Source organism: Piliocolobus tephrosceles, chromosome 3 (genome assembly GCF_002776525.5).
Source record: "Piliocolobus tephrosceles isolate RC106 chromosome 3, ASM277652v3, whole genome shotgun sequence".
In the NCBI taxonomy this organism is placed as follows: Eukaryota; Metazoa; Chordata; class Mammalia; order Primates; family Cercopithecidae; genus Piliocolobus; species Piliocolobus tephrosceles.
This window is the reverse complement of record NC_045436.1, coordinates 89,617,319-89,636,505: the sequence shown is the minus strand read 5'-3', so window position 1 is coordinate 89,636,505 and position 19,187 is coordinate 89,617,319. Positions and strand designations below refer to the sequence as shown.

At 42.0% G+C, this 19,187-nt stretch overlaps 1 protein-coding gene across 5 annotated transcripts in view; it reads left to right on the top strand.

The window, feature by feature from the left end:
- The window catches only part of CFI (complement factor I), a 72,622-nt gene extending 64,520 nt beyond the window's left edge, over window positions 1-8,102 (top strand). For all 5 annotated transcript variants that reach the window (XM_031935323.1, XM_023219935.1, XM_023219933.1 and 2 more), the window contains 5 exons: window positions 433-536; window positions 716-819; window positions 3,542-3,819; window positions 6,209-6,313; window positions 7,688-8,102. In XM_031935323.1, coding sequence (XP_031791183.1) covers window positions 433-536; window positions 716-819; window positions 3,542-3,819; window positions 6,209-6,313; window positions 7,688-7,905 — 809 coding nt within the window. In that variant the 3' untranslated portion in view covers window positions 7,906-8,102. The remainder of the gene's footprint in view (window positions 1-432; window positions 537-715; window positions 820-3,541; window positions 3,820-6,208; window positions 6,314-7,687) is intronic.
- The last annotated feature ends 11,085 nt before the right edge of the window (window positions 8,103-19,187 follow it).

The window sequence follows — 19,187 nt, the reverse complement described above, 5'->3', positions numbered from 1 at the left end:
GGAAGGGAGGGAGGGAGAGAGGGAAGGAGGGAGGGAGGGAAAGAACACAAAAGACACAGTTTGCCATGTTGTTAGTTTATCCTGGTGATTTCAGAATGTGATTCCCTTCTGAGCTGCCTCTGTCACAGTGCCTGGACATGTGGCATCCTTTATAAGCTAGAGACTGGTAAATGTTTAACCTCTTGGCCAGCCCCTTTCTGCCACTAGTCCATCTTTAGGCAGAACTTCAGAGAATCAAGCCAATTTTAATATCAAGCCAGAATTTTTAAATAAGATGAATAGTATGGTTTAGCATTCAAAATAATTTATTAATGATTCCAGCCTGTCTTGTACTGACTGTGCCTCTGCTGTTTTGGTGGCATAATCAAGAAGTGTGTTAAAAAGGTTAATGGGTTCAAGATAATAATGATATAATCTCTTCCTTTCTTGAAGAAAGAAGAAGGATAAAATCATTATTACCTAAATTATCTTGTGGAGTTAAAAACAGAATGCACATTCGAAGGAAACGAATTGTGGGAGGAAAGCCAGCACAACTGGTAAACTCGCATGAAAAGTCACAACACAACTGCCCAGAAACAGCCTAAATTGGTGGGGGGGAAGGGGCAGGAGGATGATGTAATTATAAGAGACTGGGAGTCTTGCCATGGAAATATCTTAGGGCTGTTTGTATCGTTATCTGTTAGAATGGCAGTGACCACGCAAATGTCTTTTACAGGGAGACTTCCCATGGCAGGTGGGAATTAAGGATGCCAAAGGAATCACCTGTGGGGGAATTTATATTGGTGGCTGTTGGGTTCTGACTGCTGCACATTGTCTCAGGTAAAAGATGTCTTCAGTACATTTTAGATTTCCTGAAACAATGAAAGTGAATAATAGAGATTGTGGCAGATGATAAAGCATATCTGAAAAAGGTATTGACAAACTCCACTATATTAATTGCAAAGTATCCTCTGGTATTCACAATCGGAATTCCAGAGGCCAGTCCCGTAGAATCTACTGTGTCCTCCACAGACCAAAATTGCTGATCTCACTGGCAAAGGCAGATCAAACCCATAGCTGCCCAATTACTTCACCTGGCTCATTTGCAGGGTGGGAGAGTGGGTAGGTACTACTTACATTTTGTTCTCAACTGTGGTCCACCTATATTTTCTTTACTGTGTGGCTCAAGAGTCATGTCGCCATACCTAGTTTTGATTACTTTTCACCTAAAATGCAATGACTTTGCATTCCTCTTAGGATAAAAATTGAAACAAAAATTTTAACATGGCCTATGAGGCCCCATGTAATCTGACTTCTGCTAACCATTGCCAATCTCATCTTGCCCCACAGAGTCACTTTCTGCTCCTTTTCCACCACCTCCACTCTGAACTGCTTTCTGTTACTCAAGTGCATTTGCCCCCTCCTGCAAAGGGACCTTCATATATTGTTTCCCCTGCCAGAAATGATTTCCTTATCCTTTTTCCCTACCTAGTAGTACCCTTTGTTCAGATCTCAGCTCGATCTTCACTTCCTTAGGGAACCTTCCCTGACTCCCTTACGTCAAAGCCCTCTTGATAAGTTCTTAAAAGCCCACATACTGTTCATTCCTCTCACTTTTCCTGGTAGAATGTATTATCTTCATCAGTGTGATAATCCATTTACTGCTGCATCTTTCCCTAGACCCTGAACTCCATGAAAGCAGGAACTGTTTCTGATTTTGCTCATTTCTGCATGCTCACTTCTGTGCCTAACACAGTGCCTGGTACATATAAGTTCACACTAAGTATTTGTTGAATAAATTGACTAAATAAATAATATTTAGAACCTGTGATCCTGAAAAACAACCAAAATTAATATGAAGGACAGTATTCTTGGAACACTATAAACAAAAGCTTCCTAAACATCTCATTATTTCCTAGGACATCACCATTTAAGGTGATTACTTGAATCACCCTTATGTAAAGATAAATTCTGTTCAGTTAATGCTGTTTGAGAAAGCAGAAGTTATATAGATCAGGGATCCTCAACCCCTGAGCTGCAGACAAGTACTGATCTGCCTGTTAGGAACTGAGGTGAGTGGTGGGTGAGCATCACCACCTGAGCTCCACTTCCTGTCAGATCAGCAGCAGCATTAGATTTTCATAGGAGTGCAAACCCTATTGTGAATTGCACATGTGAAGGATCTAGGCTGCATGCTCCTTATGAAAATCTAATGCCTGGTGATCTGAAGTGAAACCGTTTCATCTGGAAATCATCCCCTCCTTCCCCCAGTTTTCCACGGTTCCATGGAAAAATTGTCTTCCACAAAACCTGTCCCTGAGGCCAAAAAGGTTGGGGAACACTGATATAAATAATACATTTTTTGAAAAGATTTCCATGAAATTGTTTAAAAATAAGTTTTATTGCTTAAGGAAAAGCCATTCTATAAAATAATTTCTTGTTTGGAAATGTTAGACTATGAGGTCATAATTTAGCACCCTACTTCTAATCAAACCAAAAAAACTAAGCTGTAATACTTTGCTAAAGTGACTCTATACTGTTCCATGAGAAGATGATGGTAGATGCCCAATTTGCTTGAAACTATGAGTTGAAAACTGGTATGAGGCCAGGTACGGTGGTTCACACCTATAATCCCAGCACTTTGGTAGGTTTGAGACCAGCCTGGGCAACATAGCAAGACCCCATCTCTAAAACAAAAAATGTTTTTAATTGGCTTAATGTGGTGGCACATGCCTGTAGTTCTAGTTGCTAGGGAGGCTGAGGTGGGAGTGTCTCCTGAGCTCAGAAGTCAAGGCTGCAGTGAGCTATGATCATACCACTGTACTCCAGCTTAGGCAAAAGAGTGAGACCCTGTCTCTGTTTTAAAAAGAAAGAAAGGAAGGAAGAAAGAGATTTGATATGAAATTGTAGTGAAGCATAAGAATATGTAACATTTAGCTCATTCACCATTTCAACAGGATTTTAAAACAGCTACTATGATCCAAGTATAATAATAGGCACCAGGGCTGCATAGATGAATCAGACTCCATCTCTGGCTTCAACCAGCACAGTCTAGTGTGAGGAAAGATATGTGAACAAATAAATACAACGCAATGTTAGGATAAAGTTAGTCTTAAGGGTCAGGATAATTAATGCTGTGGCCTTTGCCCTGAGAACCTCTAGGGTTGGCAGAGTAATGAGTGTGTGTGGTCCAACTCCCTAGTTCCTTAACTACATTTATGGCAAGATGCTGTCTCGTCTCTGCTTAAACACCTGCAATGATGGTGCACTCACTTCAGAGGCAGTAAACTCATTCCACTTCTGGGCATCTCTAGTTGTTAGTGAGTTCTTTATGTTCCTCATATTGAGCACTTACATGGATTGTTCCTAGCTTTATCATTTGCCATTGACCTAATTCTGCACTAAGTAAATTTAATCTCATTGCTTCATGACACCAAGGATTTAAAAAAATCTGGGGAAATGAAAAAGGTTTTTAAAAGGGAAAAACATAAAAGTGAAGTGTCAGAATTCCTATTTATATTTTTTCTCAATATATTTTATTTCCTTTTTTTTTCTGTTATAGTGCCAGTAAAATTCATCGTTACCAAATATGGACAACAGTAGTAGACTGGTTACACCCCAGCCGTTCAGTAGCAGTTGAATTCGTGGATAGAATTATTTTCCATGAAAACTACAATGCAGGCACCTACCAAAACGACATTGCTTTGATTCAAATGAAAAAAGTGGGAAACAAAAAAGATTGTGAGCTGCCTCGTTCCATCCCTGCCTGTGTCCCCTGGTCTCCTTATCTATTCCAGCCTAATGATAGATGCATCATTTCTGGCTGGGGACGAGAAAAAGGTATATGTTTTACAATTGTTAATCAGAAGTAGAAATGCATGGGAGCTAATTTCCTAGCACTCAGAGAGAAGCATAACATCATATCCAGAAAAGCAAACATCCAGCCAAGGCTGGTTTCATGGGTTTGCAACCTGTGCAGCTGCCTGGCACCCCATGCTCAGAAGGCCCTGAGACTTGATTTATTGCTATGCTGTCACCATCATGAAATTCTTCATAATTTTTGAAATGGCCTCACTCCACATTTCCATTTTTCACTGGACTCTGCAAATTGTGGAACCAGTCCTTATCTAGGCTTTCAAAGAACATACATGTTCTCTCTATGATCCTGAGGCAAACTTTGAAGGGTAGCCATTCACCAAGAAAAAAATATAGAGACAGGGAGACATACAGCATGGACCGTTTGGATTTCTTGGGGAGATGTGGGTAAAAGATAAAAAGGTTTACAAAGGGATAGCCTTGGTGTATGTTGAATCGCTGATGTCCACAACCCTCCTTCTCACTTCCCTCCTCCCTCCTTCCCTATTCCCCATGCCCTACCCTCTCTACAAAGAAAAAAAGAACATAAGGAATTCATTTTTTGAACTTCTAAGAAGACTTGAGGTAAACACTTCCTACGAATAAAAGATCTGGACACTCAGAGACAAATTATTAGAAAGACCTGCTGAATTAGAGATTAGATTAGAATTAAACTAGTCAACCCTTTCCCTTCATCTTGAAGATTTAACCTTGGGCTGGGCACAGTAGCTCATGTCTGTAATCCTAGCACTTTGGGAGGCCAAGGCAGGTGGATCACTTGAGCCCAGGAGTTTGAGACAGTCTTTACAAAAAATTTAGAAATTAGCTGGATGTGATAGTGTGTACCTGCAGTCCCAGCTCCTGGAGGTTGAGGGGGGCTGAAGTGGGAGGATCACTTGAGCCCAGGAGGTTGAGGTTGCTGTAAGCCATGACTGTGCTACTGCAGTCTAGCCTGAGTGACAGAGCAGGACTCCGTCTCAAAACAACCACAAGCATAACAGAAAAAAAAAAGATTTAACCTTAAAATTTAGCTTCCTTTTAACATCTTAAACTCTCTTTGTTAGCAGAAACTCTAAGTACCTTCATTGCACTGGTCTTGCAGACTTATATTCCAACACATTCATTATAATTGCCACATTGGAAGGTGTAAAATATATGTAGAAATTAATCTGGATTTGTGGTATGTCTGAATACCCAAAGCTTCTAAAACACCAAATTGTGCCCAGCCTGATCTAGCATTTACCATGTTCCCTTATTCCATGTACTTCATATAAACTGGTAGTTAGATATGTCCTTAATCAATGATTAATTTATTGATTAAGATTTAACACATTTATTGATCATGGTTTAACACATTTATTGAGGATTTACTGTGTGTGCAAGATAGCAATGCTAAAGTGCTAGGATTTTACTGGTGGAAAATATGGACCCAGTCAACAAACAAGGGGATGAATAAGTTGCACGGCTGAAAGATGAAGTCCAGCACTCAAGGTGTTTACTGATAACCTTAAAGTCTAGTAGCTAAAATTCTGCCATTTTGCTGCCTCAGCTACCATCGGAGAGCAGAATGTGACAAGTGCCTCAAGAAGCTTACAAGAGTGCCAAGGCACTAGCTATCTCCTGGGCCATTAAGAATTGCTCACAGTTTTAAAGGCTTTTCCCAAATTAGGGGAAATAAGAAATTACTATTTTTTAAGAAGCTCTTGTTCTAAGGAAGGCAGGTATCTTGAGACTAACTTGAAGTAGAGCTTGAAGGTAAAAAAAATAAACTCCTTCCTGGCTGGGCACGATGGTTCATGCCTGTAATCCCAGCACTTTGGGAGGGAGATCACTTGAGGAAGAAAATCCTAAATCCCCTTTTAAATAATTTCAAATCACTTAGGAGATGGATTTTTCTTCCCAGACACACAAAAACACACAAACATCGATAACTTCATATGTATTTCCTTTATTTGAAATTCTTATATTAAAACATTGTTTTCGCTTTAACAAACATTCTCAAGGAAATAAGGGACTGTAAGAAGATAAGAGGTATTTATGTGAAAAGACCTCATCACTGATTCCTATCCAATTGCCTGACCGAGTTCTGCAACCAAAAGGGAAAGATTTTATTTCATTCAACTTAGGGTACCAGCTCTTTATTAAATGAGTGTGACTTCAGACCATATGTTCAATAGTCCCCCTTGACTATCCATCCAGTTTTAGAAGTAGAGATATGATATGATTAAACATGCTAAGGAAGTGTCCTCAAAAGTTTATATATATTCAAGACTATATACCCTTTCATAATGCTAATGGTTTATTAAGTTATGACAGTATGTATTTAGATTTCTCATTTGTGACTTCTAAATGTTTGCTTTCTCACTTTGTTAAGATAACGAAAAAGTCTTTTCACTTCGGTGGGGTGAAGTTAAACTAATAAGCAACTGCTCTAAGTTTTATGGAAATCGCTTCTATGAAAAAGAAATGGAATGCGCAGGTAAGTGCCAAGTGGTTTATCCAAGATGTCAAGATGTATGTATTTCCCCTATCAAACATCTCCTCCCACCACATCAGCCCCATGCTTTGGGCCCTAATTCCCTCCATTTGGCCTTCGGGCTGTAGCACTCTCAAACTCTTCCAGTCCCTTCCCTGTAGCTCAGGTTTCTTCCTCTAATACTATGAGGAAAAATCCTCCTTAAACGATTCTATAGCAGCACAGCAAGGTGACTAAGAGCACGGACTCTGGAACCAGACCTAGATTTATATCCCAGCTTTTATTAATTGCTAGTCATGTGACCTTGAGCAGGTTTCTTCATTTGTAAAATTGAGGATCATAGATAAGGCATCTGAGATGCAGAGCAGTTACATAATTTGCCCAAAGTCTTACAGACAAGAGGTGGTATACCCAGGATCAAAACTAATTACTTTTAAATACAAATTCAAGTTATCTTATCTCAAATGAGAGAAGATTTACTTCCAGTTGGAAGTAAATTTTCCATCCATGGAAATCACAGTGCATTTCTTATGCCACGGACTCCTTTGATAACATGGTTAAGCTAATTCTCCTGCCCAATACAACAATAGCACCTCCTGCTTTTGGAGGTGATACAAAGGCAGGCAAAGTACCAGCCAGTGTAGTGCATTTAGGTGCTTTATTGAAACCATTTCTAAATGGTGTATTACTGAAAAGGCAGTTATTGGCATCCTGTAACTTCTCGGATACAGTGATTTAAAAATCTCAGAAAGTCATGAGTGAGAAGAAAGTATCCTCCCATCTTGAAATGGAGTTCAGGATTACAGTGGACAAAAGGGGTGAACAGCACAAAATCTCCCAAAAGGGAGTATCATGGTCAAGAGGACAAGCTCTGATGTGTGGCTACCTGGGTTCAAGTCCAGGCCCTGTCATGTGTTAGCTGTGTGACCTTAGACAAGTTAAACTCTGTGTCATAGTTGTCTCATGTATAAAATAGGGGTGATAATATTTGCCTCACAGGGTTGTAGTGAGAATGAAGACAATGAATGACTAATAAGTATTTAGCACTCAGTAAGCACTAGGTAGTCCTGTCATTTTCCCACTCAGCATTTGGTGCGACTTTCAGGTTGCAATCCCATCTCAGTCCTTAGTTGTATAAAGTAGAGAACACAGGAAGAACATGCTGAATTGGGGGAATGAATAGAAGATTCATAAAGCATTTTCCAACCTGCATCTCTCCAATTCTGCAAGCCCAGCCGGAGCCTCTAAGGAGAGCCCATGCTATTGCTGTCAGGAAACTGTAAGAAAGCCAAAGTCATTAACTGCCCTGGAGGAGGCATGGCAGCCTTGAAAAATGAAAGGAAATGTGTGATTTTCTCTTTCCCATTTCTTTCTTAGGTACATATGATGGTTCCATCGATGCCTGTAAAGGGGACTCTGGAGGCCCCTTAGTCTGTATGGATGCCAACAATGTGACTTATGTCTGGGGTGTTGTAAGTTGGGGGGAAAACTGTGGAAAACCAGAGTTCCCAGGTGTTTACACCAAAGTAGCCAATTATTTTGACTGGATTAGCTACCATGTGGGAAGGCCTCTTATTTCTCAGCACAATGTATAAAATTGTGATCTCCCTCTTCTTTCTATTCTTTTTCTCTCAAGAGTTCCATTTCATGGAAATAAAACTGTATAATTAATAATTCTGTAGGGGCAAAAATGAAGCAAATCTCACTGGATATTTTTAAAGGTCTTCACAAAGTTTATGCCATATTGGAATTTTGTTGTATAATTCTCAAATAAATATTTTGGTCAAGCATATGAGTTTTATTTATCAGAAAATTTTATTAAATTATATCAATGCAGGAGTGATTTATTGACTAAAGGTACACTAATTGAATAATGTTGGACTCATAAGGTTGGGTTCAAATCCCAGCTCTATCACCTACTATGCCCTGGACAATTTATTATCTTCTTTATGTCTCCTTTTCCACCTATAAAATGAAAACTGGAATTGTATGAAAATGAAACTACATACTTATATAAATGTTTGGCATAGTACCTGTCACAGGGTAATAACTGACTTGACAGCTCTTGTCCCATTTCCCTGCTTCCCCTTTCTCTCTCTCTCTTTCTTTCTTTCTTTCTTTCTTTCTTTCTTTCTTTCTTTCTTTCTTTCTTTCTTTCTTTCTTTCTTTCTTTTTCTTTCTTTCTCTTTCTTTCTTTCATTTCTTTCATTTCCTTCCTTCTTTCTTTCTCTCTCTCTTTCTTTATTGCTTTCTCTCTCTTTCTTTCTTTCTTTCTTTCTTTTCTTTCTCTCTTTCTTTCTTTTTTTGAGAAAGTCTCCCTCTGTTGGCCTGGCTGGACTGCAGAAGTGCCATCATAGCTCATTGCAGCCTTGAACTCCGGGGCTCAAGCAATCATCCCACCCCGGTCTCCCGAGTAGCTGGATTGCAGGTGCACACGACCATGCCTCGCTAATTTTACATTTTTGTAGAGAGGCATCTTGCTTTTTTGTCCAGGCTAGTCTTGAACTCCTAGGCTCAAGGGATCCTCCCACCCTGGCCTCCCAAAGTTCTGGGATTACATGTGTGAGCCACCGCACCAGGCCCCTGCTTCTTTAACTATTAAAATTTCTTGAAAAATTAGCCTTTGCTCCCCCACTTCACAAGCATTCCTTGACCCTCTCTCTAAACCTCTCCACAGATAATTCAATAAAACCACCTACCTCCGTGGTGTCAGAGCTCACAGTCACTTCTGTTCTCATCCTAGCAGCATTAGCCCCTCAGGGCATCACACTCCTCCCTCGCTGCTATTCTCAGCCTCTTCCTTCTGGTTGCTTCTCTCACTTTGCCTTTCCCTGGTAATCTCATCTAGACTATGTTTTAAATCCTGCCTACAGTCCAGTGACTCACAAATCTGGATCTTCAGTTCTGACCTTTCCTAGAACCTCAGATTAGTATATGCCACTGAACACTAGTATATACCATTGTCATGTGAATATCTAGTAACATTTCAAAAGAAAAGTGGTCAACCCAAACTCAACAGTTGCTCCTTCTTAACCTACAGAAAATAGCACCCCCACCCCACCCCAGGGCTATTGTAGGCGCCTAGTCTCCCTCTGTCACACCACCTACTTTAATCTCAGCATAGCACTTGAATTCCCCCAGTGTATTCTGTTTTGATTGGGTTGTCTACCTCTTCTCAACACTGCCTCCTCCAACTACAACATAAGACACGTAACAAGAGAGACCTCATTTGTCTCCCTTCTGGCTACATCCCTAGGACTTGCCTCACAGAGGCTGCTCAGTGAATAAACATTAGCTGCTCTTTTTTTTTTTTTAAGCACAGCTATCCTTATCCTGAAGACAGACATATATGTTTCACATAAATATTACCTTTATTATGTTATTTAGGGTCAGTCTTGGATAGAGCCCAGTTGGTTTAATAATATAAATACCCATGTTCACATATATTCCAAAATCAGTTACTGCCCAGATTTTCTTTTAAAAATTGTGGTAAAATATGCATAACATAAAATTAACCATTTTAACTATTTGTAAGTGTAAAGTCGAGTGACGTTAAGTACATGCCCATTGTTGTACGATCATTATCACCATCTATCTGCAGAAAATTTTCATCTCCCCAAATTGAAACTTCATATCTATTAAACAATAACTCCCCACTTCTCCCTCCCATGCTGCCCAGATTTTTCATCCATTAAACTCAGGAAAGTATTTGATTATTTATTGCTGGGCAGTTTGCCTTTCAGTCTCATGCTGTTGCTGTCAGACAGGATTGGACCAGAGTTATCACAAAGGCTTATTCACTCATGTGTTTGGTGTCTGGGCTGGGAGGACTTAGACAGCTGGGGCTTCTCAGATATGTCTCTTTATGCACTCTTCCCGTGGGCTCTCAACATGGCAGGCCCAGGGGTGCTAGACTTCCTACATAGCAGCCGATGAGCCTCCCAAGAGAAACTGCAGAACCTACATGGCCTTCTCTAACCCAGCTTTGGAAGTCACTTAGCATCAAAAAGACCTGCCCAGGCTCAAAGGAAAGGAAATAACCCATCTCTTGGTGGCGTCAGGGAGGAGGTGTATCAAAGAATTTATGGACATATTTGAAAACCACCTTGTCCTAACTTAGCAATCCTGGAGCAATGCAGCACCTTCGAATATGTCTGTGTATGAGATAAAAAGAGAAAACTGGCTGGGCGTGGTGGATCATACCTGAAATCCCAGCACTTTGGGAGACCAAAGTTGGTGGATCACTTGAGGTCAGAAATTTGAGACCAGCCTGGGCAACACAGCGAGACCCCATCTCTACCACACACAAAAAAAGCTGGGAGTGGTGGTGCACATCTGTAGCCCCTGCTACTTGGAAGGCTGAGGTGGGAGGATCATTTGAGCCCAGGAGGTTGAGGATGCAGTGAGCTGTGGTTGCAGCACTGCACTCCAGCCTGGGTGACAGATCAACACCTTGTCTCAAAAAAAAAAAAAAAAAAAAGAGAAAAGTACTCAAGTGCTACAAGGTGGGAAACCCAGCATACAGGGCGTCCTCAGCCAATCTAGGAAGGGGGCCCCCAAAAGGGCCAAGCCAGTCTGCACTGTGACCTAGCATCTGGCAGCTTCACAGAAAAGTGGACCAGGGTCAAGGCTTAAAGGGTGAAGAGCCAGCCCTCCGCAGTGACTCTACGTGGCAGAGACCAGGAACAGGAGGAGTGAGATGACCCGACTCCAAGCTTCTCCTAGTTTAGAGGTCTGTCTCAGCGCTCCTAATTCCAGACAACAGAAGCCAATCTAACTGGTTTAATGAAAAAATAAATTCATTCAAAGATATTATGCAGTTCATAGAATTTGCAAAAGAGCCAGAGAATTGGAGTCTACACATCTGGAAATAATGCTCACAGACCACACTGCAGGACTGCTCCATCAGAAACTAACATGGCCACTAGCATGGGTCCCAGTCTCCACGTACAGCTTGTACTGCAGAGGCTGGGCACTGGACATTCCTGCTTCTATGAGCTGGCCTGAAGGTGGCCAGGGACAAAACTCATTGGATGTAGAGCTCTGCCTTCATCTTATATTTAACCCTGGCTTCAGAGCTGTCTTACAAGAGAAACCGGAAAATAAATTACGAAGCTGCACCTTGCCAGGTAAAATGGCAAGGAAAACTCAAGGGAGATCTAGAAATCAGCCTGACATATTAAAGAGGGGTTCTTCTGAGGTGAGCTTAGTCTGAATTATGGAAGAACTTTCCAGGCAGATACAAATGCAAAGGCCCTGCAGCGTGAGGAGCTAACCACACACAAGAATAGAGAGCAGTTCATTGTGACTGGAGCCCAGGGTGCAGCTAAGGAGCTGGAGAGGGGGAAAGGCCACACCAGGGAAAGCCTCATGCCAAAAGAGTTGGGATCACTAAAGGATTCTAGGAAGTTCAAGCTGGAGACAACTAGGAAGATGTATTGGAAGTGGGTGAGAGAGGATAGGGAAGATGGTTAAGACACTCTTGGAGTAATCGAATGAAAAATAATGAAGGTAGAAACTAAAGCAGGGATAAAAAGGATGGCACTGACTCTAGATATGTTGAGTGAAATAGACGGCATTTGGGGACAAATAGATTACAGTACTAGGGAGAGGGATTTGAGTCTAGGATAATTCCCAGGCTCTTAGATGGTGAGGTGATTGGCGTTGCCACTGAGTAGAGAAAGGAAGGAAGTAGAGGAATGGAATCAGGTTTAGACAGTTAGGGATATTTTGAAGTTGTGATGTCTAAGGAAGCCCAAATGAAGGTGTACAGTATGTAATAGGAAATACAAAGCTGAAAATCAACCAGAGGTTTGGAAGTAGCCAGGAACCCTAATTAGAAAAACTACATATGGACTCTGTCCTGATGGTTTAAAACCCTGCAGTCTCACCTAAGTGGGTTCCTTTCCATCCCTACTGTGTGCCAAACAATCTTACATTGTGCCTACAAAGATAACTTGAAAGTATTTCTTTGATCAAATTTTCTTGATGGTAGACCCCCTACCATATCCAAGCACAGGGTCATTGTCTTCAACATATTATGGAACAAGCCCATGCTCATAGATCTGGTGCAGCCATCTCTTGTCCTTCACTTCATCCCAACTTGAAAGCTGTTGATGCCATTGACTTTCTAGCCAAAGGCTGGAACCTAGTACTTACTTCTCTTTAACTTAAATTCCTTTTTAGAGACTAACCTTCCAGCCTTGGTGAGGTGGGAAATTAAAGAAATAAAGAGGCCAGGCGCGGTGGCTCACACCTGTAATCCCAGCACTTCGGGAGGCCAAGGTGGGCGGATCACATGGTCAGGAGATCTAGCCCATCCTGGTTAACACAGTGAAACCCCGTCTCTACTAAAAATACAAAAAAAATTAGCCAGGAGTGGTGCCTGTAGTCCTAGCTACTCGGTAGGCTGAGGCAGGAGACTGGCATGAACTTGGGAGGTGGAGCTTGCAGTGAGCCAAGATTGCGCCACTGCACTCCAGCATGGGTGACAGAGCAAGACTCCGTCTCAAAAAAAAAAAGGGAAGGAAGGAAGGAAGGAAGGAAGGAAGGAAGGAAGGAAGGAAGGAAGGAAGGAAGGAAGGAAGGAAGGAAAAAGAAAGAAAAAATTAAAAAGAGAAAGAAATAAGCTTTCCTGTATTAGGCTGACTCATCCCAAAGGCAGTAGCAGGCAAGGCCCAGACCGAGGAAAAGTCTTGATAAACACTATCTAAGAAGCCAGGACATAAAGGAATGTGCTCTGGAGACTCTCCCAGCACTCCCTCAACATAAGGAGAAGAAAAACAAATTTTCCTTTCTCTTACAGTATGAATTTATAGATTCCTGTTCTCTGTAACTGGCAACTTCAAGTATTCTGTCTTATCTAAGTTGTGGAGTGAAAGTCATAAACTGTCTGAGCAGGCCTGAGGTACAGCCACCTGGATGCTGTAGTGAAGGTCATGGAATAAGCCGTGCTAGGCACTAAAGGAAAACCTAATTAACTGACGTCCGGGTTGCATAGCAACGGTCATGTGTAATCCTGAGTTATGAACCTATCACAATTTGATTAATTGTTCTGCCTCTGTATCCTTGCTTTCGCACCACTGTAACTGTAAGCCTGCTTCAAGCTAGCCCACTCCCTTTTGAAGTGTGTATAAAAGTCAAGTGATATCTTTGTTCTAGGCCCAGTTTTCCAGATGTAAGTCTGAGTACACTCAATAAAGATCCTCCTGCTTTACCCCAAAGTCTCTCTCATCTGCCTGATTCCCACACATTGGCACTAGGCATAGATTAATCATTATGGATGGAATTGCTTCACCATGTGGCTTTTGTTTCCATCCTGGACAAAAATTAACCATTATGGCTGGAACTGTTTTCACCACGTGGCTTTTATTTTCATCACAATGAACACTGCTGAGGCCATTAGTGAGACATTGGAAAATACTAAAAAATAGAAACTGCCATTGATCATTAATATTTTATTGATTTTTTGTTGTTTAAAATAACACAAAGCATTGTTTAATATTGTAGTTTCCAAGCATTCTAAGTTAATATGGTACATTAAACCCCACAAATTTTGCATTCTCATCTCATCAATACTATCATATTCCATGATGTTCATATATATAGAAGAAACCATTAGGTGTTTCTAGAAGTGATCTGACTGCCTAACCTGATTATTGTTCTGGGAAGTTCTATATAGAAAATATAGTGTAGGGTTGGGTGTGGTGGCTCATGACTGTAAGTCCAGCACTTTGGGAGGCCAAGGCAGGAGGATCACTTGAGCACAAGTGTTCAAGACCAGCCTGGGCAACATAGGGAGACCCCATCTCTATAATAACAACAAAAATTAGCCAGTCATGGTGGTGTTCACCTGTATTCCTAGCTACTCAGGAGGCTGAAGCAGGAGGATTGCTTAAGCCCAAGAGTTCGAGGGTACAGTAAGCTACGATCATGCTACCCCAGCCTGGGTGACAGAATGAGACTCTGTCTCTGAAAAAAAGAAAAGAAAAAAAGCCTAGACTTGGCCACCCAGAATTTCCCATTCCAAGGTATTTATTAATATATCATTCAAGAATCAGCACAAATATAGTATACTATATATTTTCATAATTTATTTTGGTATTCACTATAATTGCATTTCTTTTCCTTTTTTTAGACAGATTCTTGCTCTGTCGCCCAGGCTGGAGTGCAGTGGCACGATCTCAGCTCATTGTAACCTCTGCCTCCTGGGTTCAAGCAATTCTCCTGCCTCAGCTTCCTGAGTAGCTGGGATTACAGGTGCCTGCCACCATGCCCAGGTAATTTTTTTGTATTTTTAGTAGAGACAGGGTTTCACCATATTGGCCAAGCTGGTCTTGAACTCCTGACCTTGTGATCCGCCCACCTTGGCCTCCCCAAGTGCTAGGATTACAGGCATGAGCCACTGCGTCCGGCCTGCAACTGCCATTTCTTTTTTTTTTTTTTTTTTTTTTTTTTTGAGACAGAGTCTGGCTCTGTCACCCAGGCTGGAGTGCAGAAGTGGCGCAATCTCGGCTCACTGCAAACTCCACCTCCCAGGTTCATGCCATTCTCCTGCCTCAGTCTCCCATGCAGCTGGAACTACAGGCGCCCACCACCACACCCGGCTAATTTTTCGTATTTTAGTAGAGACGTGTTAGCCAGGATGGTCTCGATCTCTTGACCTTGTGATCCGCCCACCTTGGCCTCCTGAAGTGCTGGGATTACAGGCGTGAGCCACCGTGCCCGGCCTGTAATTGCCATTTCTAATTCTTTTCTTCCTCTGACTACAGCTGTGTTTTCTCCCCAGTACTTCAATGAGACTCTTATGAAGTTCACCAATAACCCCCAAGTTACTAAATCTAGTAGTCAATATCTAGCCCCCACCTTCCTCGTATCAGTAAAATGGGTGGTTCTGTCTTTCTTTGACACACCAGAATACAGCACTTTTCCACTTCTGCTGCACTTGGCTTCTCCTTCTGAGGTGCCTTTATTTGTTCTTTGTTCCTTGACCTCCTAAGATTTAGACCTAGCTCTGCTTCTTTGTGTACACTCACTTTTTAGGGATCTCATTTAGTCCCATGTTATTTATTTATTCATTTATTTGAGACAGGGTTTTACTCTGTTGCCAGGCTGGAGTGCAATGTCACGATCTCGGCTCTCTGCAACCTCTGCATCCCAGACTCAAAGGATCCTCCTGCCTCAGCTTCCCAAGTAGCTGGGACTACAGGCATGTACCACCATGCCTGGCTAATTTTTTTTTATTTTTTTATAGAGACAAGGTTTTGCCATGTTACCCAGGCTGCTCTTGAATTCCTGGACTCAAGTGATCTGCCAGCCTTGACCTCCCAAGGTGCTTTGACTATAGACATGAGTCACTGCACCAAGCTAAGTCCCATGACTTTAAAAGCCATATATATTCTGACAACCTCCAAATATATTTCTAACCTTTATGTTGAACTGCAGACTCAGAATAAGCTTCTCGGACATGGTATGACCGAGACATGGTATTTTAAAATTTTCCCCCAAAACCCACTCCTTCCACAATTCTCCCCATTTCAGTTAGTGAGAACTCTCTCTATCCTATGGCTTAGGCCAAAATTTCAATGCCATCCTTGATTCCTCTTTTTCTCTCATATTCAGTCCATCAGCAAATCCCTTCTGCTCCACCATCAAGTTACATCCAGAATATGACCACTTTTCACATCTCACTGCTTCTTTCCTGGACCAAGCCATACTAATGACATACTTAGTTTACTGTATCCTAACTGACTTCCTATCTTCAGCTCCTGCCTACCACAGTCAAAGTATATATAGACAAATTAGCCACTCTCTAGCAGGAAAGACCTGGAAGACAGCTGTGGATTTGCAACTAATGATGTCTGTCATGAAAATAACAGGTTTTGCTGGTTAGATGAAAGTGTCCTATACAGAAGGCTCTTTTCAAACATTTTATGCCAAAGTTTGGGAAGAAAAGATGGAAGTGGGTCATCTAGAAGTTACATGATATGAGCTGGGCACACTGGCTTATGTGTGTAATCCCAGCACTTTGGGAACTCAAGGTAGGGGAATCACTTGAGGTCAGGAGTTCAAGACCAGCCTGGCCAACATGGTGAAATCCCATCTCTATTAAAAATCAAAAAAATTAGCCAGATGTGGTGGCGGGTACCTGTAATCCCAGCTACTTGGGAGGCAGAGGCAGGAAAATTGCTGGAACCTGGCAGGTTTGCTGGAACCTGCAAACCAGAATTGCTGGAACTCCGCCTCCAGGCGGAGGTTGCAGTGAGCCAAGATTGCACCACTGCACTCCAGCCAGGCAACAGAGCCAGACTCAAAAAAAAAAAAAAAAAGTTATATGATATGGTGAATCAGAGCATGCATCCTGTGTAGTAGCACAAGGCCCCACACTCAAAAGGGCTCTGCACTTACTTTAACGCTCTGCTGTTATCACCTTGAAATTCTTTTTTTTTTTCTTTTGAGACAGAGTCTCACTCTGTTGCCCAGGCTGGAGTGCAGTAGTGCCATCTCGGCTCACTGCAAGCTCTGCCTCCTGGGTTCACACCATTCTCCTGCCTCAGCCTCCCGAGTAGCTGGGACTACAAGCGCCTGCCACTACGCCCGGCCAATCTTTTGTATTTTTAGTAGAGATGGGGTTTCACCACGTTAGCCAGGATGGTCTCGATCTCCCGACCTCATAATCCACCCGCCTTGGCCTACCAAAGTGCTGGGATTACAGGCGTGAGCCACTGCGCCCGGCCATCACCTTGAAATTCTTAATTTTTGAGCAAGGGGCTCTGTATTTTTATTTTGCACTGAGCCCTAAAAATTATATAGATAGTCTGTTGTCAGTGCAGATCCCTGGTATTTAACGGCACCAATTAAGAGGAAAAAGTAAACCTTGTAATTACTGCAGCAGAACAACCAATATGTAATGATTAAATGTGAAAAGAATGTGAAAATAAAACTTAAAGTCTTGTTTTCTATAAAAATGGTGGTGAGTCTCATGGGGAAGACAATGGAAAAGATTTACTTGAGAGAGAAAGAGAACAGCTGCATCAGCCAGAAGAACTGGCATTTGAGAATTTAATCCCTAAGGAGAGATCAGACAAGGAAAACTACATCTGATTCCCCAGAGTATAGGCTGTAGTTAAGGTTAAGAAATGAGATCACAAGGGAGTAAACAGAGTAAGTGCAGGAAAGGAGAGGCTTTCAGTCATAACTGAGGGCTGGAACCAGGTTATTTTACTACATTCTATCTTTTCTTTTGAAAGTCTTATCTCTGGACTAGGGAGTTTCTCTGGAAGAAGAGTTGTAAGAACCAAACCTGGTTTAAGGATTCGGGTAGTGGTATCTCAGATGTAATCTAGTCCAACTTTCATACTTTGGAGCTGAGAAACCAATGTTCCAGAGAGCTAAGACAATGATTCTAGGTTCCCTTTTAAAAATGTGTTGAAATGTGTTATCTAAAAATTTAAAAATAAAAGTATCTATAGTATTTTCTGAAGACAGAAAGAGGCCTTGGTTTGGAGTAGATACTGTCACATGACTTCTCACCTTGACTCTTTTACTATAAAAGAGGAGGATAATAATACCTTCCAGGGAACATTCTTCCCCCTTCTCCATTGTGGTAGGAATTAATCACTGCCCAAGACTCCTGGTTGAGGGACTGAGTGAAGTGCAGGCGGTCTCCAGCCTGGAGCTACACCGTTTGTTGGCTACCCTGTTTGTAGGGAGGAATGCCTTTCTTTGTTTCTAACTTATTCAAAGGCTGCATCCTTGTAAAGCAGTGTTCTGAATGTGAGCGATCATATTCACGAAGTGCCTGGCAGACAGTAAGCACTCAATAAAGAGGGATGTAATTTTTATGAACTGTGCACTGAACATTTATTATAAGCTCAATAAGTCTGCAACAAACACAAAAGGCCAAACCTAGAACGTATTGGTAATTCTCATAGAAAGGACACACCTATGCCCAATTCTTTATTTCTCTTTCTTTCCTTCCTTCCTTCCCTTCCTGCCTCCTCTCTCTCTCTCTCTCTCCTCTCTCTCTCGCTCTCTCTCTCTCTCGCTCTCTCACCCAGGCTGGAGTGCAGTGGCGCAATCTCAGCTCACTGCAACAACCCACTCCTGTGTTCAAGTGATTCTCCTGTCTCAGCCTCCCGAATAGCTGGGATTACAGGTGGTACCCGCCACCACGTCCGGCTAATTTCTTGTATTTTTAGTAGAGATGGGGTTTCACCATGTGAGCCAGGCTGGTCTCAAACTCCTGACCTCAAGTGATCCACCTGCCCCGGCCTCCCAAAATGCTGGGATTACAGGCGTGAACCACCGCCCCTAGCCTGCCCAACACTTTCAACATTGCTCTGGATATTACTGTAAAATTCTTGGAAACTGCTGTGATACTAAGATAACCAGATATTTATAACCGATACAAAGTACTACTGCAATAGTTATTTATGGATCCTGCACAATACTGGGGGCAGGGTGGTGGGTACAGAGAAACAAACGTCACTGTAACTATCAAGTTACAAAATCCCTTCAGTAGGAAAACAATGAACTTCCTTAAGATTTATTTATTTATTTTTTTAACTGTAGTTAAGTTTACACTACCGTTTCTTCCTTACCAGGGGAGACTTTTGTGACTTTTACCGTTGGACTGTTTTCTTTTTCCGGAAATTCTAAACTAGCATCTAGCTCGTCCTGATTAGAGTCAGGCATCGCCAAGACTTGGGTTGGCATCTCCCAGATCCCGCTCCCAACCGCGGCCACAGCAGATCTGGAGGACCGGGAGAGGACGCGAGGAGGAAAAGCCCTTCTCTGCGAGCTGAGAGCCGGACTCTGCCCACATTGCCAATGGAACCATGTCTTCAAGCCGGAAACTCAGCTGGACCTCTCGCAG